Source organism: Cervus elaphus, chromosome 9 (assembly GCF_910594005.1).
Source record: "Cervus elaphus chromosome 9, mCerEla1.1, whole genome shotgun sequence".
NCBI classification, from domain to species: Eukaryota; Metazoa; Chordata; class Mammalia; order Artiodactyla; family Cervidae; genus Cervus; species Cervus elaphus.
The window spans coordinates 51,569,896-51,596,325 of record NC_057823.1 but is presented as its reverse complement, the minus strand read 5'-3'; the positions used below and the strand labels follow the sequence as shown (position 1 = coordinate 51,596,325).

The following is a 26,430-nucleotide window of genomic DNA, read 5'->3' as shown; positions in this document are numbered from 1 at the left end:
GCCCTTTGCCATGCCACTACAGCTGCCTGTTACCCCAGGCTATGGGCTGGCAGTGTTCTTGCTTCCTATCTCACAGGCACACTTTCTGAGATGCAGGCTACTTACAGGAGGCTGGCTTCCTGAAGACAATCTTTGTATATTTGGACATTATATCTTATGCAGTCATACAACTATTGTGAAAAGATTATGCTTAATGGAGCCACAAACTGCAAGCCTTCGGACCAAATGCCAGAATCATTAACTTGAATAGAAGACTGACCTACATATTTTGTACATAATTAATTCAGTTAAGGATAACGATCAATGTTCAAAGAAAACTCAATGTAAAATTAGTAACATGTTTAATGTGATAACTGATACTTTCCTTAGACTATTTTACAGTATTAACCTGGCCTAATGTCACTATATATCCAAGTGTACAAGAAACACATTTTACATAGAAGGCTCATTTTCTGTTGTTACATAATGACCAACTTACCAAATGGAGAATATCTCCTCCAAATATTAGGTGTTTTACATTCGGGTTACAAAATTAAATAACTTGCCCTATACTTACTATGTGTCAAATTTTTGAAATATAGTAATAATGAATCAATTAAACAGTAATATAATTTCAGTAATCAAAAGGTAGGAGGAGCAAGCCTAACTTATCTGGAAATTAAACAGCAACTTACTCTTTCTTCTTATCACCTTAACAAAGCAACACTAACATACAGATTTCTACTATTCAAACATATCTAATTAGTAGCATGTTAGGGCTGCTTCTTTCTTTAGGGCCAGGAGGTGCTGGCTGCGTCACAAGGCTTGTGGGGCCTTAGTTCCCCAACCAGGGATTGAACCTGTGCCGTTGGCAGTGACGTGTAAAGTGTTAACCACTTCAAGGTCAGGGAGTTCCCAATTTCTGTAGTTTCCAAAAAGGGTGATGGAGCCGAGGCTGTTCTCCGGCAAAGGGTTAAGCACTTGACACACATCATCTCTTAAATCTCAAAATAATACTTAGATAGGCATCATTAGTATATTCTCATTTTATGGATAAGAAACAGAATTCATAGGGATTCAGTAACTTGCCAAGATGCAAGCCCAGGCAGTATGACTTCTAAACTCCAGCTTCTGGCCACTATTTTCTCCAGTGTCTTCTGAGATTAAGCATGTCATGATCTATCTGTATCTGCATTAACACTAAGTGGAGATGTTAAGATTCCAGGAATAGGGACTATTTTTTATTTAATCAGGCACATAATTAACGTAAACTTACCAAAATGGTAGTTTTGGATAGATGTTTAAGTAATTATGCAAAGGACTTTTGTCTTACACATATTGTAAATAACATGAGTCCCTAAATTCTTCAGCTGATTCAATAATATGGTTAAAAATCACCACATACCACCAAGTTACCCATAGTTAATAAAACGGCTAACACACTTACCTCAATTAATTTGTTGGCATGTTCACGGAAAACTTGGGCATATTCTTTAACTTCTTTCTCATTTCCATTCTTTGCAGCCTCAATCAATACTAAAAGTGGAACGTTGGTTTCCAGAAATGAATCTGAAACATGGTCCATGACAGCTTTGCGGAGCTAATAATTAAATTGTAAAAATTTGATTTTGTTTCTACCAAAAAGCTAGATTGCTTTCTTCTCTTGCACTTTTAAATCTAATGGAAATTCATGACAGTTTGGCTGCACTTACACAAGAACCCCTCATGTGAGCCACACAGTTATATAATCTGCAACACAGGAAATACAACTGCAGAGATAATAGCTTATACTACAGTTAAAGCATTTCAGCAACAGAATCTCAGTTTTCAAAATAAAACCCTTTTTGCTTGGGAATTACAAAACTAAAGCTTCTATCTTAAAGGAGTAATAAAAAAAAAAAAAAAAAACCTCAACAGAAATGAGCTCTAGATTTATGAATTAGCACATAGCCCTGGAATATAATTGGCCTAATTGGCTAAATAAAAATGAGAAGGGAGAGGGTGTTAGCACTTTCTGAATAGGGTTAGCACACTATGAACCCTAAAACTGAAAAGTTACCTTTATAACCATTTGTGGTATTACTTTACCAAAAGGATGATGGGTAGCTACATTCCATCTTTAATTTTGCTTTATATCAGACATGAACAATAAAATATTTCTCCACTAAGTCTGGAAATTGTTTGTATTACAACTTCTTTTTAAGTCTTAATGTTGCTTTACAAATTCAATCCTATCTTTTTTTTAAAGGCTAATACTCAATTTGCTTCCAAAATGTTAATAAGATTCTTTAACATTAAATGAAGAGAAAGATGTCTGTACTTACAAACTCAGAAAACTGAGAGCCCTTAAATAACTCTATACGCAGCATATCTGTAACTAGAAACACATCTTCACCAAGAATCAAAATCAGAAAGGGGCCAGTCAAATATGTAATTTCAATTTCTATCTCTACTGTTTGTAAGTTAACATCACAAGATCTTTCAGGGTATTTTCTGAGGTCCCCAAGTCATTTTAAATTGATTTTCTTACCTGAGCATCATTTTTACAGCACAATTTATTCAGTCCATTCCAGGACTGTATTATTCTAGGTCCCCAAGAGATTTTAGTAGCCATTTAGAAGCTTATTAGCAACAAAACAGTCAAATTTCCTGTGAAAAGTCATCCTTTAATTCAAGAAAGCATATGGGTTGAGTATTTGTTGGAATTCTAACCAAAAAAATAAAACCAAGAACTTGGGGAAGCAATCAGCACTTCTCTCAGCTTACCTGCCTACGCAGGTCTCTGGTCTTCTTGGTCATCTTATCTATTGCAGAATTGAGTGCATCACTTCTTTCTTTACGTCCAGCCTGGAAAACAAGGAAGGAGATGCACATTACAGTAATTTATAAGAAAATTTAATGGTAGTCAATAACTAAGTTCAAATCAACATTGAAAAATCAATTTTTTAAGCCCCAAGTTGGGATATAGTGAGGAGAGCACCATGTGGCTTTGTTCATAAAAACCTAATTTTACAACTCTTAGGCTCCATATTATTTCATGATGGAAACTGAGGGAGTTTTGCCAAAACAAGAGAAGCCAAAAGGCAAGACTTTCGCTTAAAGTTCTGCTGGAAAAATTAAATATATATTTTAATTCAAGGTTCAGCATACAACAATTTCATTAATGAACCAGTTCTCCTTGAACTGCAGGCAAAAAAAGGTAATATCTGATTTTGATGAACTCTAAGATATGAGGAACGTCAAAATGTGAAAGATGGCACCTGGCACTAAAACAATGTGAAACAATAAGTTTTAAAACAAAGATGCATCATGATGGATAGGAGTTTATAATGTATTTTATACAGCTCAAATAAAACAGCGCTTTTTAAGATTACTTCAGTTAATACTGTATATCATATAGGCCAAATAAGAACGCTTTGTAAGATTATTTAAAATGTCTAGGTTAAGCTTAATGCAATTGTATTGCATAGAAAAGAACATATTGGCCACTCTGAGAGAGGTATATAAACCAGCATTTCTTAAGAGGGCAGGGGGTTGAGTGGACATTTGCCTTGGGGAACATTCTAAGCAGAATCAAAATTGATGGTAGTTTTAAGAAAAGGGACAAAGGTAGTTACCCCAGGTAGAGCTAGCTAGACATGTGCTTAGAAATACCTTGTAAGACATCAGGTTAAACTATGAAATATATTAAAAGCTTTTCCTTACAAAATGCCCAGTCAACAAATGTGGCTCATTCTGTAAAGCATGTAGTAATTACGGAAGAGATACAAATGGACAAAGGAACTTAACCCAGTGTTCCTCTAGCCACAGGTGCCCTCAAGGCATTCTGATATAGATAATCTACCTAAGTCAGTATAGAAGGTGAAGAGCCAAGAAGATGTAGTTATACACTTTCTGAGTGCCTTTTAACATCTGTTACTCAGTTTCTTGCTTATCTCCCATCTGTTGAATGTGAACAATGATACTTGTCCCTCTGCCTTTGGCTCTGGACTATTAGGAAAAAAGAGAAGGAATATTTAGGGATATAGGTTATGCAGCAAAAGAAAGGAGGAGACAAAATATTAAAAGTTGAAATACAAGCAAAACATTGATATGGTCCCTATCAAATCTAGTCAGGGTCACATTCCAAATCTTTTCTCCACCTAGACTGTCAATAAAATTAAGTAATTCACTAATATTAATGGGCTTAAGAAAAAAAATCTCAACAAAAACTGAGGAAGTATGAGAATTTCTTCTACCTGTAAGAATGAACTGTGATTTATTCATGGGCATCAGTCAGAAAAGAATGTGACAAGAATTAGTTTACTGACAACCTCAAAGATCAAAATACAAGGATCTAAGGCAAAGGCGGCTAAAATTAAAATAAAAAAAAAAAAAAATCAAACTGACCTCATAATTAATGCTTAAATCAAGAAAAGCTCAGCACATTTCTTAGAAACTCAAGTCCTCACTTAGAAGTAAACCTAGTACAATCTGTCATTATACCTAGCTATGTTGCGGGGCGGGGGTGTTTCAACAGATCATTTATTTCAGAAAACATGTGAAACTCAAAGGTTGAGCTCAACGCCCTCATGAGCACCTAATTACTTGCAACCAGAAATGTCCTCAATTTAGGTAGAAGGATTTACTTAGAAAATTATATAAAAGCAAATTCTTAAACTTGACTTTTGAGGGAATTGCATTCACACAGCAAAATTCACTTTAAGATGCAAAACACAACATGAATCTGTTAATCCTTTGTCATACTATCCTAAAAATTAATTTGTCTTTCTTGTTACTTTAGGAAATAGAGGCTTATGCCTCATTTCTCTGGGGGCAGGGGGAGGCAGTTCAGAAGCAGTTATTTACTGACTTTTTAGGTTATGCTAGATAGATCATCTTTTAAATCAAAGCATCCTTTTAAAAAGAAAAAAAAAAAAAAAACAACTAACCAGTCCAAACAGCAAGTTTATAATTCCAATCATTTAAAATATAACAGAGGTGAGCATACACACTTACAAACTTAAGCTTGACAAAACTAGAAAGCTTGCTGACCTGTAAAATAACATCTTCTCTTTGAGATTAAAGCTGTTATGATCTTTTGTTTATAGTTCTGGCTAGGCCAAAGTAAAGTTGACCAATGAATTTAAGTAAATTCTTGGCTCCCACCTAATTGAGAGACTATCCCACTAAGCACAGAGACCACCTAGGCTCACTCAGTTTTGATATGTATGCCCCTGCTGAGCAGTGAACAAAGGCATTCTAAGAAAAAGTTACGGCATGTTTGGGGTTTCAACATAAATCTCCTCCTCAACAAGTAAATATCAAATGAGAGGCAAAGGTTATTAGCTGCGACTGCCTCTAAGCAACTGTTTTGGCTGAGACAGTAAAAGGGCTTTCAAAACCCATTTTCAAGATAAGCATAAGGAAGCCACTTCACCTTCCTCCTGCTTCTATTTCTTTAGATATTCTTTAGTGAGTACTCTGCATCCACAGGAGTAGGCAGGACTAACGGTAATTCTTTCTCAGTAGGTTTCTAATCTGAGATAAAATAATTCAGAGCAACTCCTAATTCAGCAAGACCCAGTATTGTGCGGGGCCTGACAGGAGTTCTGAATGACATCAACAGTGGGTCAGAGCAGTACATAAAAGTCATACAAGAAGTTACACTGAAGTTTGGCATTCATTTTTTTTTTTAAGGTATTAAGAACTAGAATTTTCTGGAGGATTTTACCCATTTTGTGGTGGTGACTTCTGAGTGAACAAACTTTTTTTTTCCTTTCAAAGAACTGTCTCCTGCCTCAGAAACAGTAAGCATTCTCTTAAAACAAATCTACAAGTCTCAACCATTCAAGATGATACTGAAGGAGGAAACAGAACAGGCTCTATCTTGAAAGCAGGACTGCATCTTGGGCCGGACTGTGGACTTTGAGCTATATGCCCAGTATCTATGGAAACAACATACCAACTGGAAAACCAGGCCCCCGGAAGGAAGAGCCCCAAGGCTCTCCATCGCCTGAAAGAATACCTTAATTATATGTGTGACCAAATAGAATCATACATTCTATTATGCTTATTGGGGTATGACCACAAGCCTATTGATAACTGTCCACTGTTAACTACCTAGGTTTAAGGCATATGAATTGTGGGTTAACTTTGATTGTATCTTTGTTTTTCCTTTGTTCAGACTAGTTTCAGGGAACCTTATACACTTGGGGTATATAAAGTTTTCACAAAGACTGGTGGGGTCCTTGGCTAAGAGGAGACTCTGCCTTGGGCCCGCCGGTGTAATAAACTGCACTCCACTATTTGCATTGTCCTTCTGAGTGAGTTTGTTTCCCGGAACCCGTGGCTAGAACAGTACCAGGTGTCAGCGCTGTGTCTGGCACATAGGTCGACCAATTCCTTGCCCATACCCTACCATCTCTCCATTCCCTAACTTCATTCTAACTCTTCCCAGTTGGAAAGGGATGAAATATGTCCCTCGCACTGCAGGTGGCATCTCAAGGCACATTATTCCCTAGACGCCATGTGACAAAGATTCCCAGGTAAACGCCCCAGAAGTAACAGCACAAAATAAACACAGAGCTTCCAGGGAAAAACACAAAGTGAAAACTTCCACAATACTTCCAGCATGAAAAGTACACTAATCTGAAGAGTCTATATGGTCCATTCAGAGCTCTTCTGCGAGAGGCTTCCTTCTCCTAATTCTGCACACTCACCCTGCCAGAGCCAGGCCACTCCCATCACTTCACTGCCTCTTGTCACTCAGATATGATCCATCCACACACATTTAAATTCTTCAGACATGCCAAGCTCTCTATCACCTACCTGGAATACTCTTCCCCTCCTTCTTCTAACTCCTACCCATCCTTTAGATGAGGTATCACATTTCCTTGTAGAAGTTCCCTGTGGCCACCTCCAACCCTAAGTTTCATTTAGGTGTCCCTCTGGGGTGCTTCCATGGCACCTCATGTTTCCCCTCATAGCCATTCTCAAATCATACCCCGGGAAACTGCTGACATAAGATGAGAAACCAGGGACCACAGACGTGCTTAAAGTCACAGTGCTTAGTGTGTCATCTACATGGCAGATTATCAGTCCCTTGCTTTCCTGTTATCAGTGAAAATATAAGGCTTTTCAAATAACCTCAAATACTGTCTACCAAATACTTTCTATATTTAATCTAGAGTAAGGCTGGAAGAGAATAGCAGCGGAGGGTAAAATCCAATTTAAGGACTATTTAAAAGGGAACATTTAAAAACTATTTAAAAGGAAATAGGACGCTCCGATTAATTTAATAGGAAGGTCTAGTTCAATACAATGCCTCCATCAGCCATTAGAAAATTAAAATTTAAACACCAGGAAGCATGACATTTCACAAGATCCAAGTCAGAATGGGCATCTGAAGCCTCTTTCCCTCAATGACAATGAGAGAGAGAAAAGAACAGAGCAGCACTGTTATCTCCAGGTATAAAAGGGGAAAATGAGGTCTGTCATCCACTATACTGCCGTCAGGTAAAGCCGGGGATAAGGAACTTTTGAAAGAAAGTATTACCAAGATGCTGCTGGAAGACTTCAGAGAAGAACAGGGGACCTGATATTAAAGAAATTCTCAAAAAAATATTTTGAAAACCCAGGGAGACTTGAGTTCAGTCAGTATCCTCACATATGCTAAGTCGCTTCAGTCATTCCAAGTCTTTGTAACCCTATGGACTGTAGCCTGCCAGGCTCCTTTGTCCGTGGGATTCTCCAGGCAAGAATACTGGAGAGGGTTGCCGTGCCCTTCTCTGGGGAATCTTCCTCACCCAGTGACTGAGCCTGAGTCTCTTACGTCTCCTGCATTGGCAGATAGGTTCTTTGCCACTAGCACCATCCGGGAAGCCCTATATCTTCATAAGTAGGACTAAAAGGTTTGCTGTGGGATGGGCAACACATTACCATACAATATACATTTAGTGGATAACAGAAAAAGCAATTTGACCCTTCTTGTTTTACCTGGCGTACACATGACTGACGGGCTTTGCATAAACTCAATGTGTGACAAGAGTTGAGGCAAAGATTAAGTAACTTAATATTAGAATATAGTGGTCAAATAGACCAGCATTCCCAAATTCCTTTCAAAGATACACTCTCGCTCCTTACAGTTGCAAAAGACAGAAGTTTCTGGTTTACCTAATGTTACCTATTTCATCCTAAAAATACTAAAACTGGGTAGGAAACTCTAATGTTACATACTATAACCTCGCTTTCTTTCTCTCTCCCCTCAAAGAGGGCATAAGCTTAGAAATGAGCCTTACTGGTTCATCTGAGTATTTTCTCAGATGACCTTGCTTACTACCTTTAGATTTTTCTCAGCCCCATGCCATATTGCACCTAAAAATGTGCCTATAAGTTCTAACAAGCTTAGGTATTACAACTACCATTAACATTCCACTATGGCATAACTATGCCATGTCCCTTTACATGGCCATTATAGCACAGAACCAAATGAACTGTAGTGAGTATGTTGCAACCTTTCCACCAAATCCTGGGAGACCAGAATGAATGTATGAGCTACTACTTTCCCTTCCTGGGGAAAACAAAATCCATGATGGAGAAAAGAACTCAAGCATGTAGCTGAGATATTCCAATCGCTTTGAGACACCAGTTCTCTTCTTCTTAAAAAAACCATCTACTTGTTAAATAGGTGCTATGCACAGTAACTTGGGAAGCTGTCAGAAGCGCAAATAGGTATATAAAGCAAATAGGTATACAAACTAAATATATAAAGGCCATTTAAAAAGGCCTTAATTTTGAAGCTACTAATAATCCAGGAAAAAATAAGATTACTCAAATGTAAAGATATTTCAAAAGGATTTTTTTTCCTTTAAAAAGTGTAAGATCTTTTTTAAAATTTTTTTTTAATTGAAGGTTAACTGTTTTACAATATTGTGCTGGTTTCTGCCATAACATCAACATGAATCAGCCAGAGGCATACATATGTCCCGTCCCTCTTGAAGCTCCTTCCCACCTCCCACTCCATCCCGCCCCTCTGGTCGTCACAGAGCACCAGTTTGAGATCCTTGAGTCATACAGCAAATTCCCACTGGCTATCTATTTTACATGTGGTAGTGTGTATGTTTTCATGCTGCTCTCTCCATTCATCCCACCCTCTCCTGCCCCTGTGTCCACAAGCGTGTTCTCCATGTCTGAGTCTCCATTGCAGCCCTGCGCAGAAGGATTTTTAAATGCTCAGTTAACTGGTAAAATCAGGTTAAGATTTGTGATAAACCAGGAAACATTTTTGGGTTCTGCATTGATTTAAAAATAAATAACAAAATAAATAAATAAATAAATAACCTTCTGAAGGATCGGATCCTCTTTTCTCTGCTAAAGATAATGGGTTAATAGGGAATCTTTGTTTACTGAAGATACTACAGATTTCATGTTCACCAACTTGTACTGGATCATTACCATAATATGGCAAGTGTATGTTTTAATATTAAGAAAGATTATGATCTGTTTCACCATTCATTAAAATTAAGCATATATAGCAAAGATCATAAAATCTTTAAAAGACAAATGACTAACTGGAGGAGATATCTGTAAAGTATGTCACAAACAAAATTAGCTTCTTTAATAAGCAAATAATCCCTGCAAATCTTTAAAGAAATGACCAACTATTGGAGTGGGAAATGGAATGACCAAATGAAATACACAATCTACAGAAAAGAACAGATAACAGTATGCCAACATCCAAAATGATGCTGAATCTCACTCATAACACATCAAAGAGAGCATGTTTCACCTATCAGATTCACAATTTTAATGTCTGCTGGTTTCTAATATGGTGTTAAGGTGGTTTAAAATTCTTTGGAAGGTAATGTGGCAATGTCTAGCAATTTTAAATAATATACTCCCTCAGTTCAGTTCAGTCGCTCAGTCATGTCCGACTCTTTGCGACCCCATGAAGCGCAGCACGCCAGGCCTCCCTGTCCATCACCAACTCCTGGAGTTTACTCAAACTCATGTCCATTGAGTCGGTGATGCCATCCAGCCATCTCATCCTCTGTCGTCCCCTTCTCCTCCTGCCCCCAGTCCCTCCCAGCATCAGGGTCTTTTCCAATGAGTCAACTCTTCGCATCAGGTGGCCAAACTATTGGAGTTTCAGCTTCAGCATCAGTCCTTCCAATGAACACCCAGGACTGATCTCCTTTAGGATGGACTGGTTGGATCTCCTTGCAGTCCAAGGGACTCTCAAGAGTCTTCTCCAACACCACAGTTCAAAAGCATAAATTTTTCAGCACTCAGCTTTCTTCACAGTCCAACTCTCACATCCATACATGACCACTGGGAAAACCATAGCCTTGAGTAGATGGACCTTTGTTGGCAAAGTAACATCTTTCCTTTTTAATATGCCATCTAGGTTGGTCATAACTTTCCTTCCAAGGGTTAGGGTTAGGGTTAGGTTTTAATTTCATGGCTGCAATCACCATACCCCCTACAACCTAGCAATTTGTTAGGAGCTTACCTTATATACAAACTTGCCTAAGTATGCAAAAATAATATTCGTTTTACACTGTGTCAAAAGCCTCAAAAAAACCTACATGTCCATAGATTATAGTACAGCCACACAAGGGTAAAGCTATGAAGCTATTAGGTACACACGTATGCTCACACACAGGGAAAAATTATGAAGGCATTAGATAGACCCCCAATGTTCTCACTTTCACAAGAGCAAAAAACAGAGGAAAAGAATCAACTCCCATGGGAGCTCAAGCCTTAGCAACACGGGGTCAATATCTCAACAGCAGCTATAATGTTGACATGCTGCTATAAGCCATTCCTAATAAGAAGTGATCTTGTTCTCTTTGGGCCAAATTTTTGTTACTGGATTTCTCTGCATTGACGATATCACATGTTCAAATATTTTGCTTGCCTTAGGCACATGTTGCCATCTCTCTATCCCAGAGCACACTAGGAGGGAGGAACGGCATTTCCAAGCTTCAACAACCAAGACTGCATATAGCTGATATACTGCAAATTCATCCTCTTAAATCTAGCCAAATGGGTCAAAGAGCCCACTAAAATTGAAAGAGATTCTTCTAAATATGAATGGGTATCTCAACTCTTAATCCTATCCTGTGCAAATGGTTTTGTACAGCCTGTGGCCGTCTATGTAGGCAGGAGGAAACATATCTAAATAGAAAGTTACTCTAAATGCAGAAAGGGAGAAGCAGCAGGAGAGACAAATCCAAACTTGGCTCTATTTCAGAATAAAAAATGAACCCTACCACATACAGAGGACGGGGGAAACACAAACACAATGAAGTCACGGGCAGGCAAGAATAAAAAATGTGTGCATGTTCAGTCACTCAGTTGGGTCCATCTCTCTGTGATCCCATTGACAGTAGCCCACCAGGTTCCCCTGTTCATGGGATTTCCCAGGCAAGAATACTGGAGTGGGTAGCCATTTCCCCCTCCAGGGGATCTTCGAGATCCAGGGACCAAACCTTCATCTCCTGTATTGGCAGGCACTGAGCCACCTGGGAATCCCCAAGGGCTTGGTAATATAAATTTCAATCAGTCTATGTACTTTTATCAAGACTTCAAGACAGTTCTGTTTGGTTTAGGTTGGTCTGATGTCTACAATAGGTAAAATAAAAGATCTTTGTGGTTTAAAAACACCTCAGCTCAAACTTTTATGGAAGATTTTCCCTTACCTAAGATTTATCACCCCAAAATTTACTGCTGAATTTTCTAGATCTGGGCACAGAACACAATGTTAGTATACGACACTAGTTCTGCCATCCCGCCAACAGCAACAATTGCCCAAAACCACATCTCCAAAACTAGAAGGAGAAATCCCACATTTTTAAAGTCACAGCATCAAAAGGAACACAGCTCATCATCATTAGTGTAACCATCACTCCTTCCTACTGCTTTCTCAGTCACATTTAATGAAGATAACAAAAGAACTTTAAAAATATCACAATCAATGAAAGGCAAGGATGGGGTCAAACTGTGGATTCTGCAGGCCTAAAGTGGACAGTCTACTTCTTAAAAAGCTTTTAGCTTTTCATGAAGATGGCGCCAAAGGCGAAGAAGGCCTGCCCCTCCTAAAGCTGAAGCCAAAGCAAAGGCTTTGAAGGCCAAGAAAGCAGTGTTGAAAGGTGTCCACAGCCACAAGAAAAAGAAGATCCGGACGTCACCCACCTTCCGGCGGCCCAAAACACTGCGGCTCAGGAGGCAGCCCAAATATCCTCGGAAGAGCGCCCCCAGGAGAAACAAACTTGACCACTATGCCATCATCAAATTCCCCCTCACCACCGAGTCAGCCATGAAGAAAATAGAAGACAACACCACACTGGTATTCATTGTGGATGTCAAGGCCAACAAGCACCAAATTAAACAGGCTGTGAAGAAGCTCTATGACATTGACGTGGCTAAGGTCAATACTCTGATCAGGCCTGATGGAGAGAAGAAGGCATATGTTCGACTGGCTCCTGACTATGATGCTTTGGATGTTGCCAACAAAATTGGGATCATCTAAACTGAGTCCAGCTGGCTAATTCCAAATATAAAAGTTTTCACTATGAAAAAAAAAAAAAAAAAGGGCTTTTAGAAGGAAAGATTCCCAGCAACAGAGATACTTATTAACACTCAACAGTGGTCCTCTGTATTTTCACCAAAACTCTAAAAGCCTATAATTCTGAAAGTTCTCAGATTCTGTGGCTCTACCTAGGATAATCAAGTAACTTGATAATCAATTAACTACTCTTTAACCCATGTCTAACATGACAGATTGGTAAGGCCATCAATTTATCAAGGCATATTCTATCTGCCTCTGTCAGACAGATTCTGTTTCTTGGGAAGATAACAAGCTGATGTTTAGTGCCAAACCCCATTTCTTAAAGAGCAAATCACAGACTTTCCCTGTGGCCCAGTGGTTAAGACTCTCCCTTTCAATGTATGGGATGCAGGTTTGAACCCTGATCTGGAAACCAAGGTCCCAAATGCCATGGGGCAACTAAGCCTACATAGGGCCAACTACTAAGCCTGTGTATTCTAGAGGCTGTGCTCCACAATGAGAGAAGGCTATGCGCTGGAACAAAGACCTAGCATGGCCAAAAATAAAAATAAAGAGTAAATCAAAAACTTTGCCTCCAAACACACGTTTAAAAACAGTGAACTCTAGGATTTACCATAATTTTCTCTCATCCTCGTTCCCTCCCACCTCTCAAAAAAGGCTAGTGTTGATAAAACTCACTCAAATAAAGATATTAATAAAATATAGGCCCAACTGTGGTTGCCAACTAAGAACCCTAAAAGGTTCTTGGGAAGGGATATACTCAGACCCACAAATCTTGGATCTCCACCCTAAAAATGGCTGCAACTTTTTGATAATTGTGAAGAGATCTCCAAAGAACCATGACCGAGACTGGTAGCCAGAAGGTTTTCTTTAACCGAGCACCTCTGGGATATGAAAATTTGGGGAGTCAGGCATGATTGGTTAAGAAACACCTGATTTTTCAGCATAAAGCAAAACCCAGCTCCCTCTCTACCACAAACGATTAGAAAATTTCACGATATACATCTGCTTTTCCAAAGAGGTAAATATTCATTCCTGATTAGCAATATATATTAAAAGCAAACTTTCATGAAGAGTAATGCAGATAAGTGTTAACACCTAAACCCTGCCACATGACTCATTTAATTTGCTTAAAACCATTCACAGAGAGGACAGACGGCTAGATTTTACTTGTCCTTTGCCTTGCCACGAACAACTACAACAGTGAAAATTGAAACAGATGATATCAAGAGTACTTTCCAGAGGTTGTATTGCCACTTTAATTAAGTCAAAGGCATATGTATGCAGAATAAAGCCGTTGTGAAATGAAACCAAGAAAAGGTTTAATTCAGAAAGAACACAGGTTTCTTTTTATTCCTTTTAGCTAACGAGAGATAAAGATCAAAAATTGATACATATCTCCATCAATAGGAACAGTGTACTCCAACCCATTTTAAGACAAACATCACATTTCCTTTGACTCCACAGCCTAAACCTTTTGAACCCAAAGAGAAGTCAAGTGGGCAAAAAGGCTAGTGACCTAGACAAGACCATGCTCTCTGGGTACTGTGGTGTAGCAGGCATTAGTGCCCACTTCTCCAGGTGCATAAAAAAATAATTACTCTTGATTGCACTGGTGCTTTTCTGAACAATTTTCCTTGCCCACAAATCTGTTATAATAGTATTAGGATAATGTAATTTAAGGGTTTTTCATCTGTTAGTATACTGTAAGTAGGCCAAGTAGACTACAAGAGCAGAAGGGAACCAAGAGTTCAAGGGGAATGAAATGCTTTTCCCTCTAAATTTTCACATATAACTCATCCCTAATCATGGTTGCTCTAATCCAATTGATTTCAACACTTTTCTCCACATGGAACTAAAGTGGTTACTTCAGGGCAGAAGTTAATCCAGCTCCTCCTGCCTTGCAAAGGTTTTTTTTCATCAGAGGATGACTAACTTCAGTAAGAGCCATTTACAGTATCCCCAGGGCTTCTTATCCATAAAAAAAAAAAAAAAAATTTTTGAGAGACCACCCTTATCAGACACCCCTCACTGGAAGCTTTGAGAACAAGTTCTGTTCCTATAGAATGGTCACTCTGAAACCTAGGGTCACAGACCCTCTAAGAATTTGATTAAACTTTATCAACAGAAAAATGCACAAGCAACAAAACTCTACAGGCCAATTATGGACTCAGATTAAGAACTTCCAGCCTACAGAGAGACAGACTGTGGAAAGGATCCAGGTCAGTTGGAGGAATGGCATCCTGAATTCTAAACAAGGCCCTCTCCCTCTTTTCCTTAACCAGTAAACAGGAAAACTGGGAATACTAGTTCCTGAGAATAAGGGGTTCCACTAATGGCAACGTTGGCCTGGGGACTTCTCTCTGGCCCGGAGAAACTGACTGAGAACTGCCCTGCTGGTAGGGTCTTTCTTTCCCCTCTCCTTTCAGAGGTGTCAGACATGCCCCATGGGTTTTTAGACTCTAGCAAACCAATAGGAGTATTTCTGTCATCTTCTCCCTCCCTCTACACATCCCAGGCATTTTCCTCAATAAAATTCTTATACCTCTAATCCTATCTTGGGGTCTGTAACTAGGAGGAGCCAAACTACACACCTGCAATTGTTGCTGTCTCCACAGAGCCCTGAGGAAAGCACCCTGGAGTCTTCCGTCCTCACTCCGGTACTGCACTCCAACACAGACACAACACCCCTTGAGAAAATAACTTCTTACACACACCCAGTGTGATAAAGCCCCTGGAAGCCAACAGATTGATGGTGTTCTTGTTTCTCAGATACCATGGGGTAGTTTTCAGATTTCTGCCTTCAAGTCTGACACAAGACCTACTGAGGATAAGTATGAGAGAAATGGTATGGGAGAAACGGCCAAGAAGGCCAAATCAGTAATGTCACGTATACAAGAGGCCTTGCCTTCATCAGGCAGAAACTATGACCATAACTCACAGTAGAAATAACTTTCATGTCTATACAGTAGTAAACATGGAGGTGTATATTCATAACGAAATTCTGAAAAGTGATACTGTTCGACAGGAAAAGATAGTGTTAGGTCAAGTAAAAACAGCCAAAGCAAAAATCCTATTCCAAAGTATAAGTGACCTTTTGTATTCCCTAGAGAGATTCTAACAACAGTGAGTATGAGAATCGAAGTTGGTTCTTAAGTGTGCCAACAGGCCTGTTGAGCATGCAAATGCTCTATTGTTTGAGGGCCACAATACCCCAACCCAGATCAGTAGAGGCTTTTAGCTTAAGGAGTAAGTGAAATTCTGAGGGAAATACAAGCAACCATGTCAGAATCTAGCCATGCTGTACCACTTGTCCTAAATAATTTCTGTTCCACTGTTAACACTTACAGCATGCAATATTAAATGACTGTATCAACCTACCCTTTTCTCCTACCAAGACATCCAAAAATTTCTGGATTATTATTTTTCAGTTAGTATTGTGATAAAACACTATTATATAAAATAAGGCAGAGAAGGAGAAATCATTTTAACTAGCTTTCTCTTAAAATTCTCAAAGAGTAGAAAAACCAAATTCTCTCTTTTCCAACCTTTCCCCCCCTTTATTCTTGGTTTATAACACTAAACTCTTAATGGCGAAGAAGCAAAGCCCACTGAGCTAGTTTACCAACACATCTGAGGCAAATCATAGTCATAACTTCTATTTTAACCAAGCATGACAACCAGGTGATTGAGTAGCTTTCCAAACTACCAGAGCAGCAGGCACTCGCATAGGCTGCTGTTAAATCAGCACTTCATAAATCGTGCAGGCTCCTGCCCATTTAGATGATCTCTCTGTGCAGAATCGGCAGTCTAACGCTGGCTCTTCCAAGCATTAAAAAATCGTCACTCTGCTAACCCAACTCACTGTTCAGACGGATCTTCTTGAATGCAGCCTTTATTACAACCTCAGTGCTGCTTCCTACACTGAAGGAATACCATGTTTTCAGGTCAGGAGTTCTTCTTTCTCGCTTTATTATAATCGGGGGTCTTACAACGACCCCGATATTGTTACAAAGCACGCTGCTTTATAACAGTAAAGCTTCTGGAAAACCCAAACAAAAGACACGTCACCCGGTGACGTCAGCCTATATACAGTTCTGTGTGGTCGCAGCACATAAGCAAATCCATTCTTGTGCCGTTTCTCGGAAAAGCTTTTCAGTAAATGCACTCATGCTGCTCCAGGAGCTCTTCTCTGCAACAAGCCGCCCATCTGCCATCAACAAGTTAAGACCGAGAGAGCTAACGGCTGCGGAAAGGAGAGGCTGAAGCTTTGATTAACCAGCTGAGCAGTTAGAGGAGGACGAAATTAATAACTTATATTCAAAACTGATTTAGGGGATCAGAGTGGTCAAAGAAAATGAAACCAATGCTTTCGAGAGGAATATCCTAAGGAAAAAACAACTTGCCCTGGTGGATTTCAATTTTACTCAGAAAGCCTGGGACACAGAAAACAGGAAACTGGTCAAAGGCTCCTGCATGTTAGAGCCTTTTACAGACTCACTGCGTTGAGTCTGACAACCGAGACTGAATGCAGCCTCCAATGTGCTCAGAAGAATGGGTAAGTCCATGTATTTAATGTGTCTTGTACAGTCAGCAAGGAGTCACGCTTTTAAAATAAGCCATTGAATTCACATTTTATGAGAGAAATCACTTGTCACATTTTTGGATTTTGAGGTTTAGGTAAAATATATATTGCTGATGACAGGATGTGTTGTATCTCCTTTCTTAATGGTTTAAGTTTTGTTCTAGTCATACTAACAAGGTTAGTTTTTCTACAGCAAATGAAAAAATAAGTTATATGTAGTGAAATCTTTTGCCATAATGTTGTTGTTGTTTTCTAAAAGCCCGTATGCTCTGCTGAAAAATATTCTATCTTCTTGTTTTCCTTAAATTATATTCTGCAGGCTTACATTTCAAGTGGCCATTAGGGGCCCCTATGCTAGCAGCAATATATGCAATGAGTATGGTTTTAAAAATGCTGCCTGCGCTGGGTATGGCGTGTCCACCCAAATGCCGCTGTGAGAAGCTGCTCTTCTACTGCGACTCTCAGGGCTTCCACTCAGTGCCAAACACCACGGACAAGGGCTCTCTGGGCCTGTCCCTGAGGCACAATCACATCACAGAGCTCGAAAGGGATCAATTTGCCAGCTTCAGTCAACTCACCTGGCTCCACTTAGACCACAATCAAATATCAACAGTAAAAGAAGATGCTTTTCAAGGACTATATAAACTTAAGGAATTAATCTTGAGTTCCAACAAAATATTTTATTTGCCAAACACAACTTTTACCCAACTGATTAACCTGCAAAATTTGGACCTGTCTTTTAATCAGCTGTCATCTCTGCACCCAGAGCTCTTCTATGGCCTCCGGAAGCTGCAGACCTTGCATTTACGGTCCAACTCCCTGCGGACTATCCCAGTACGCCTGTTCTGGGACTGTCGTAGTCTGGAGTTTCTGGATTTGAGCACAAACCGTTTGCGAAGTTTGGCTCGCAATGGATTTGCGGGATTAATCAAACTGAGAGAGCTTCATCTAGAGCACAACCAGCTGACGAAGATTAATTTTGCTCATTTCCTACGGCTAAGCAGTCTGCACACGCTCTTCTTACAGTGGAACAAAATTAGCAACTTGACATGTGGGATGGAGTGGACCTGGGGCACTTTAGAAAAACTAGACTTGACTGGAAATGAAATAAAAGCCATCGATCTGACAGTATTTGAAACGATGCCTAATCTTAAAACACTCCTCATGGATAACAACAAGTTAAACAGCCTTGATTCCAAGATCTTAAACTCCCTGAGGTCCCTCACCACCGTTGGCCTCTCTGGCAATCTGTGGGAATGCAGCCCTCGAATATGTGCTTTGGCCTCCTGGCTGGGCAGTTTCCAAGGTCGGTGGGAGCATTCCATCCTATGCCACAGCCCCGACCACACCCAGGGAGAGGATATACTAGATGCAGTCCATGGATTTCAGCTCTGCTGGAATTTATCAACCACCGTCACTGCCATGGCTACAACTTATAAAGATCCAACCACTGAATACACAAAAAGAATAAGCTCATCAAGTTACCATGTGGGAGACAAAGAAATCCCAACTACTGCAGGCATAGCAGTTACTACTGAGGAACACTTCCCGGAACCAGACAATGCCATCTTCACTCAGCGGGTAATTACAGGAACAATGGCTTTATTGTTTTCTTTCTTTTTTATTATTTTTATAGTGTTCATCTCCAGGAAGTGCTGCCCTCCCACTTTAAGAAGAATTAGGCAGTGCTCAATGATTCAGAACCACAGGCAGCTCCGATCCCAAACACGACTCCATATGTCAAACATGTCAGACCAAGGACCATATAATGAATATGAACCTACCCATGAAGGACCCTTCATCATCATTAATGGTTATGGACAGTGCAAGTGTCAGCAGCTGCCATACAAAGAATGTGAAGTATAATATCTACCCATCATCAAAAATTACATCAGATAAGTAACCTATTTTACATAGTAGGGGCTAAATACATATCTAATTTTTACCAATGGTGACATTAAGCCTAATTTTTCCAAACCAAGTGGAGACTTAGGTTTCTGACGTGTTGAAGTATTTTTAATTTTTTTTAAATGAAACCATATTTTAAGTGTTAAATGAAGCAATGCTCACATTAATTTGCACTCTTGTGGGAAAGTCTAAAAATGCTTACTTCAAAATAAGACATTTCATGTATGTAATTATAAACTATTGTGTGTAAACATTTACACTAAGGTCTCCATATGCTGTTTTTTCCTACTGAAAACAGTTTGGAAAGATGCTACTGAGCAGAAAGAGATATGGATCAATACTTGTTTGATCATTGCTCTCCACCCCAAGTACCACAACTGGCTTGCTGCTTAAAAGGAGACTTAGCAAAATTCTCTTGTATGATAATTTGGTATTTACTCAAACTTACAATTTAATGCCAGTGTGGGGAGTAGAATTTTATGTATGCTGAAGACTGGTCAATATTAAACACTCTTCTTCCAGAGTTTTTGCCTGGGTTAGTAGGTATTATCAAAGTCCACATCATGAAATCAGAACCCTTTATGTAATTCTAATACGCTGAGTGACTCTTTAATGTATTTAAACAATCCAAGTGATTGTGAAAAGGTCTCATTACAATGAAATCAATACTAAATAATGACACTGATTTCGTATCATATCTCCAGTTTGACTTATAATGGACATGTTGATTTTTGTGGCATTTAGATAATTATTTTAAACTAGTGTTAAATTATCACTTTACTAATTAGTTTACTAAATCCTATACTTACATTTATATGTGAAAAAAGATTTAGAAATTATTTTGGAGAGAAAAGAGATAAACTGAGTCAATTTAGCAATCTTATGACCAGCTGCTCACTCTAGTTTGAAAGCACACACACAAATACACCCTCACTCCCTGTCCCTGTCTCTCTCTCTCTCTCTCTCCCCCCGCCCCCTCTCCCCTCCCTGTCCCCCTCTCTCCCTCCTCCTCCCCTCAACTGTCATGATCAAAGATGCCTTGACAAAGGGGTTTAAACCTCTTTCTTCGGCCTTTTCTTGATCTTCAAGCCTCAAAAAAGCCAAATTAAAAATAACTGGCTAGCAACAGGCATAATACTGATTCTTATTAGAATACCTTTTAAAAGAACCATTTTAAAAAAGCACTTTCTAAGTATTATATGCTAAATTTTGACCTTTTAATGGATATCAATTCTTAATGTTTAAGAGCAGGTCCTTCTAAGTAAAGGGAACAACACAGATCTGAAGCAAACCTTCTCATGGCAGAACACTCTACATGTCTATGAAGCCACACAGTGGTAACTTGAAGGAGGTGAGGGGATGAGAAAAAGGCAGCATTTTGAAATCTGACTCTCCCTGAAACAGGTTAGCAAAGTTAAAAGGAAGCAAAGCAAATGGGCAACTATACATGATCTGAATCAAACAGAGCAAAGGCCCTGGGACCTGCAGCTGGAAAGGGGTGAGGGGGGAGATTCTCTTATTAATATAAATGTTGAGTAATTTAAAAGTGATAATGATGTCACATTTCTCGTGTAGAAAAGAGCCACAAGTATTTTGTTTATTTAATTATGATTTCCCCAGAAAGACTATGACACATTTAGGATTCAGATGTAAGTTACCAATTCACACAGAATTCTTCCATAAATGAGGTTCTAGGTATGTACTAGCAAAAACCATGAAATTAGACTACTGACTTGACTTTTAGAAGATGAAAACTGACATTTGCTGATGAAGAAAAAAAGGCATAAATTCTTAAGAGAAAATCATTACCATAAAAAAAAGTTATCCTTTACTTCATTCAAGGCATATTTCTTCCCAGGATGGAACTGAAACATGTTAAGACTATAGTTTAACCCATGAGATTTAATACTGAGAGATGTCTACCTACATTTCAAAGAAAATGTATCTCAGTAAAAAGCAGACAAGATCACAAATTATAGTAAAAATGTGCTCTCTACAATTTCTAAGTGGGCAGATTCATCTGGTCAAGTCTCAGTCCACCTCAGCAGATCTTGAGCAGTGAGCATTTCATCTCTTAATAAAACTAGACCCTAGGCCTGCCTGGGTAAGGACAGAAGTTGATTTCCTGGCATAGAGCAGAGCTCACACTTTCCTTACAGACGGGCTGGATCAGAAGCCCCTGTTACAAATGAGAGCGCCACAAGCTAAAATTTACCAACCCATTTATCAGGATAATCATGGCCATTTGTCAGGGAACAGCTTTGTCACAATACAACTGTGTCTTAGACATACAAGATTCCACTAGCTCTGGAGGATAGCAGAGTAGTTTCCATCATTTCAACCACAACCCAAAATTAATTGAAACTGTGAGCAGAAGGGCGAGAAATATTGGCTGGGAATCCCTACATTAATCCTAAAGATTACAGTTAGTAAAATGGACCATCAGTCGGCAAAATCCTTAATGTACATAGGAAAGTAAATTGGAAAATCAAACCATTTAGTAATTCAGGGGAACAGCATAGCCAAGGCCACCAAGGCATACTTTTCAGTTGAAAAATAACAGATTTTTTTGGCCCTTCATTTTTTGGGCAATGCTCTCTGAGAAAAGTGAGTAACAGTGCCAAATAGCGTTTTCCTTTTCCAGTTAAAGAGCAAACTTCACTTTTCAAATGCCTATAGGAGGCAAGATTCCTTTTAATTTTGGTCTATTTGTGTTTCTGTATGAGTACAGGTTTGAAGATGAGACTGTTAGTCAGTCATATGTGCTCTCTTTACCAACTGGTTCGGGTGGAAGAGCATCACAACCACACTGCAGATGCTGGCAATATAATGTTATTAGGCCTTTTGTTTTTACTGTCTTATTCTCTTCAACTCCCCCATCCCCTCTTTTTCATTTTCAAGATTAGAAGAAAATGACCACTTGAAAACCAGAAAAATAAATCTCTCTGGAAAAAGGAAGCTAATGAAGGCTCTGATACTGTACCCACCTAGTAACCAAGAGCTAGTATGGAATTATTTATATTTATTTCTGTAGCTTGCCAGAATTTCAATCACCTTTATGAAATTAGAGTTGATAAATTTACAAATGCATACAACTCAGAGAATACCCACTGCCAACAACAAACAGCAAAGATACTAATTTTTAAGCCAAAAATCTGCACTAACACATGTAATTTCTTAATGTGACTACGTTAATTTCTGTACCAATTCAATGAATGGAACTGACTGAACTTCCCAACTCCACTAATTATTAAAATTCATCTGCTTACTCTAATGCTAGTCACCAAGATCTAGACTCTTTCCAATAAAAATGAGCCCTACCTATGTAGCACTAGGTCTTAATCCTAAATTCAAAACAGGCATACCATTTTCTTTAGGCATACCTCCTCCACACAACGATGGGGGGGTGGAGACTATAAATACCCTGATCTCTCTAAAGTATGGATATCAATATGAAATTTTGAAATATTATTTTTACATGATCATTTTCCTAATAAAGCAATACAGTGACAGATCTGACTCAAAAATCTGTTTGGGGACATGGTTTTCATACCTTACAGGTTAAACTGCTTCAACTAGAAAAAGATAAAAGAGATGAAGATAGATAATTAAATATTTCTGTTCCTAACCTAGGGCAAACACGTAGTACTTAATTTAAGGTCAAAACAAATAGTAAATGGCTATTTAAGCTTTCATATTGCTATTGCAAACATTTTGGAAATGTCTGCTACTACTGCAATTAACCTGTTCCTCCTTGGTAATTTTTAAAAGCCTAATCTATGGAATGTTTGATGAACCTTCCGACCAACACTGAAACTGGAAACTAAAAGTACAGTCCAAACATATTGTGTTCAATCACCCTAAGAGCCATTTTTTTGTGGGAGTGGTAGGGGGGTGGGGTGGGGTGGGAGGTGGTCAAATGGGTTGTGGGGGAAGGAAGAAGAAAATACTATTATATCGGGGCAGGGGGTAACCAAGTGAAGTGTACAGGGAAGTTTTGTTATTAAAATTATGTATACTGTAAAAAGTGAATGTCTGTTTTTTCCAGAAGCTTTTCCTTGGTAACCTATCAATTCTGACATGTGAAACTTGAAAAATCATTTATGACAGATACAGAAACCTTAAATGAACAGTTGTTTTGTACCATGTTCTCTATAATGCCAAATGTGCCAGTTGGAAATAGAGCAGCTAATCATCACCTGTCTTCATTCAAAGACAGGCAAAAAACTAGGCTAAGAAGTAAAGTGGGGGAGGGGGGCTGGCTAAAAAAAACCATCCAGCTGATAAACAGCAGTCATACAATAAGAAGCTGCTCTATCACAAGCCTTAGCTACTGGACAAACAGCTGTCTATAGGGCTCACCGGGCCCAAGGCTGGCCACCATCCCCCACCCCTCTAACATTCGTGTTCTGCCACAGCCTGGGGAACCTCAAAAATGTACTCAATTGCCTATACCCATCAAATAGCAACTTGGCCTCTGCCTCACGGATCTGTTAGTACACGTCCTAGCAGTACCTTGCACACCACCCCTGGGAGGGAATCCACAGGTCCTGACCATGCTGAGGTCTCTAGGATCCCTACATGCCCCACCCTGTCCCAGACAGCAGCTCAGTAACTATGGATAGGGGACAGGAAGGGAATATTTTTAACCTATCTCTCTCTCCTTGCTTGGCATAAACATCCCAAGGACAGGGCACTTTGCCTGGGCAGCACTGGGGGCATAAGCTAACCTGGCCTTGAGAACTGAATGCCACAGGTCGCCACACTTGCCAGGATGACCTTAACAGTTCTCCAGACCATCAGTACAGCAAGACCAGATAGGCAGGAATAAACATCCAGGGATGAGGAGATCAGAGGGGCTAAGGGAGTTCTTACACCAAGCACCTCAGCAGTAATTAGAGCAGAGGCAGGAAGCACAATACAAAAATTGACTGCCAAACTCATACAGTATGCACTAGAGGGCACAGGTGATTGTGGTTTCAAGTTGCACAAAAGAAATGAGATCCTACCCTTTATGGAGTTAAAAGCAGAGTTTATTAACATAATTCTTATACATTTTATCTTGAAAATCCCATGTAAAGCCACATCTGATAGCTTTATCAGTTATTTTAATTAGCTTTGCCTGTATGCCACAGCATTCTCAGGTTCCCACTCAGATTTATAATAGAATTCTTCAAGGTCTGTTTAAAGAGATTTTTTTCTTTCTTTAAATATATCTAACCAGCTGGGTACTCAAGTCTCCCTTAGAGAGACAAAATGTACTACAAATTGTCTTTTACAAAGAAAGAAAAGGAAAAAGAGGTGAAAATCACAGCTATTTCCAACATCTCCCCTTAGCATGAGTTCCTCATCACTAGACAATGTTTTGGGAACAGTCTTAAGGGACAGATGCTGAACCTCCCTGAAGCCCTATCTGAAGGAGACATTAAAGAGCAAGAAATCTCCAAAGGCAAGTACAATGAAACATGTTATACTGCAGAGCCCACAAACTGAATATACCATCCTTTTATACACGGAGGACCAAGAGCAAAGCTAGCCCAGGCCTCCTGGCTAGAAACCCAACATGACAGAGCACCTATGAACCACCACCACCAACTCTGAAGGCAGGGGCCAATGGCTATACCACCACCCTACGACAGAAGGCTCTTTCCTCATTTGGGAACCAGATTTTAAAACTGCAGCCCCAGACACAATTTCCAAAGACTTTTCACAGCTTCCATGAACAGACTTCACCAAGAACCACAGTGAACAGAAGCAAAAATGTCATAACTTGACTGAATATCTATTTACAATTGTGCTCAGTGCACAAAAACTCCACCTTTATGCCCTGGTATTTCTACCAAACACACACACACACACACACACACACACACACACACACACACAATCTTCAGGTTGCATTTTCTGGAAAACCATAAGATAAAAAATCTATAGCCATTTATATGTGTCATTATCATGAGAACCAAAAATGTTCCCCTGGCCTTGCTGCCAAATATTATACATAGAAGGCAACTGCTCAGCACCTCAAAATCTCTGAAAGCAATCTGTTTATTATTTACATTGGGTCTACTTCTATAAAGTCAAGGAAATTGAGTAAAATACAGTCACACGTACAGAATGGTTGAAATACTGATGTAAAAAGATCAAAGGCAGGGAGTCAAAGATGTTTCATAGGATGCCAAAAATTTCTTGAAACTATATTGTGAATATTGTGTATGAATCTAGGAATCTTACCAGATCCTAAACTGTTTTGGTTAACTCACCCAAAATGCCCTAACAGAGTATTCTAGTATACACTAGTTTGGCTTTGATCTACCTGGTATCCAAGGGAAAGAACAAAATCAACAGCTTTCGTCTGATAAAGGAAGCACATCGGTTTATTTGGAGGGAATGACACAAATGCAAAAGTCTGAATTGCCTTTAAAAAAGAGTCAGCTGTAGAACAATAAGGAAACATGTCAGTACCTCCACGGAGCTTTTACAGAACAGGTAGACATGTTTTTCACATCAACTCTTGAAAAAACTATGGAAAAGGAGGCTACACAGGCATGATGCATGCTCTGTGGTATGATCTAGCATTTGTGGTGACCCAAGGCAAGTGCCTATAAAGTCAGCAAGAATGAATATGTATCCAACTTTGAAGTACAGTTTGCATTTCCTCCTTATAATATCCCTGGGACCCAAGCTAGAGTGTTCATCACTTAGGGACATCCAGTAAATTCCTAACCTACCATTACATTATAAATCTTCCAGGCTAGAAGTACAATTTAAAAATCTTCCACTACATGAATGAAGAGAAGCACATTTCATGCATCTCTAATTATGTTGATGATAATCATAAAGAATGATCTGGATAAGAATCTATAAGATGATAACCAATTTCCTAAGAAAGAACACACTTAAAAAGATAAAGCATTCACTACTGTGAATAGCTGTCAGAAACTTAACTGTCTTTAAAATTTAAAACTCATTCTGTATGTCATTAGCAAAACCTTCTACATTTCAACAAGAGCAAATAGAGACCTGTGATTAGAGACCTGCTCCACACTTGGGCCTGTCACGCTGGACAAGTTCAACCACCTTCTGTGCCTTGGGTCTCTAACTCTTAAGATGGAATTAATAAAAGTAACAAGCAAAAGGGAATTTAATACATGCAAAGTCCTGAGAACAGGCTGGCACACAGTAAATACTTAACAAATATTTGCTATTTTTAATAACAGTATGTGAGAACTAGATGTGACAGATCCATCTTTAATCCCATTAAAGACATATTAGGCTCCTGAGTTGCTCCCAGAAACTCTCTACTTTCCAGTATTACTTTCTACACTAAGTTAACATATGGTATCCAAACTGAAGACTGATAATTAGCAAGAGCTTTTAATAAGCCAACAACCTCGATACACCT

At 39.2% G+C, this 26,430-nt stretch overlaps 2 protein-coding genes and 1 pseudogene across 6 annotated transcripts in view; 2 read left to right on the top strand and 1 right to left on the bottom strand.

The window, feature by feature from the left end:
- The window catches only part of CTNNA1 (catenin alpha 1), a 171,328-nt gene that overhangs the window by 45,601 nt on the left and 99,297 nt on the right, over nucleotides 1-26,430 (bottom strand). For all 3 annotated transcript variants that reach the window (XM_043912890.1, XM_043912891.1, XM_043912892.1), the window contains exons 8-9: nucleotides 2,746-2,826; nucleotides 1,427-1,579 (exon numbers count right to left, since the gene is read on the bottom strand). In XM_043912890.1, coding sequence (XP_043768825.1) covers nucleotides 1,427-1,579; nucleotides 2,746-2,826 — 234 coding nt within the window. The remainder of the gene's footprint in view (nucleotides 1-1,426; nucleotides 1,580-2,745; nucleotides 2,827-26,430) is intronic.
- Nucleotides 12,022-12,537, top strand: LOC122700200 (annotated as a pseudogene). The gene has a single exon (XR_006342735.1). The product of XR_006342735.1 is annotated as a 60S ribosomal protein L23a-like (transcript).
- LRRTM2 (leucine rich repeat transmembrane neuronal 2) lies at nucleotides 16,615-19,701 on the top strand. 2 transcript variants are annotated; one of them, XM_043912906.1, is made up of 2 exons: nucleotides 16,615-17,090; nucleotides 17,865-19,701. In XM_043912906.1, exons 1-2 carry the CDS (start codon nucleotides 17,061-17,063, stop codon nucleotides 18,981-18,983), a joined length of 1,149 nt encoding a protein of 382 aa, XP_043768841.1. In that variant the 5' UTR covers nucleotides 16,615-17,060; the 3' UTR covers nucleotides 18,984-19,701. The 2 variants fall into 2 exon arrangements, with proteins under 2 accessions (XP_043768841.1, XP_043768840.1); XM_043912905.1 differs by having other exon boundaries at nucleotides 17,437-19,701.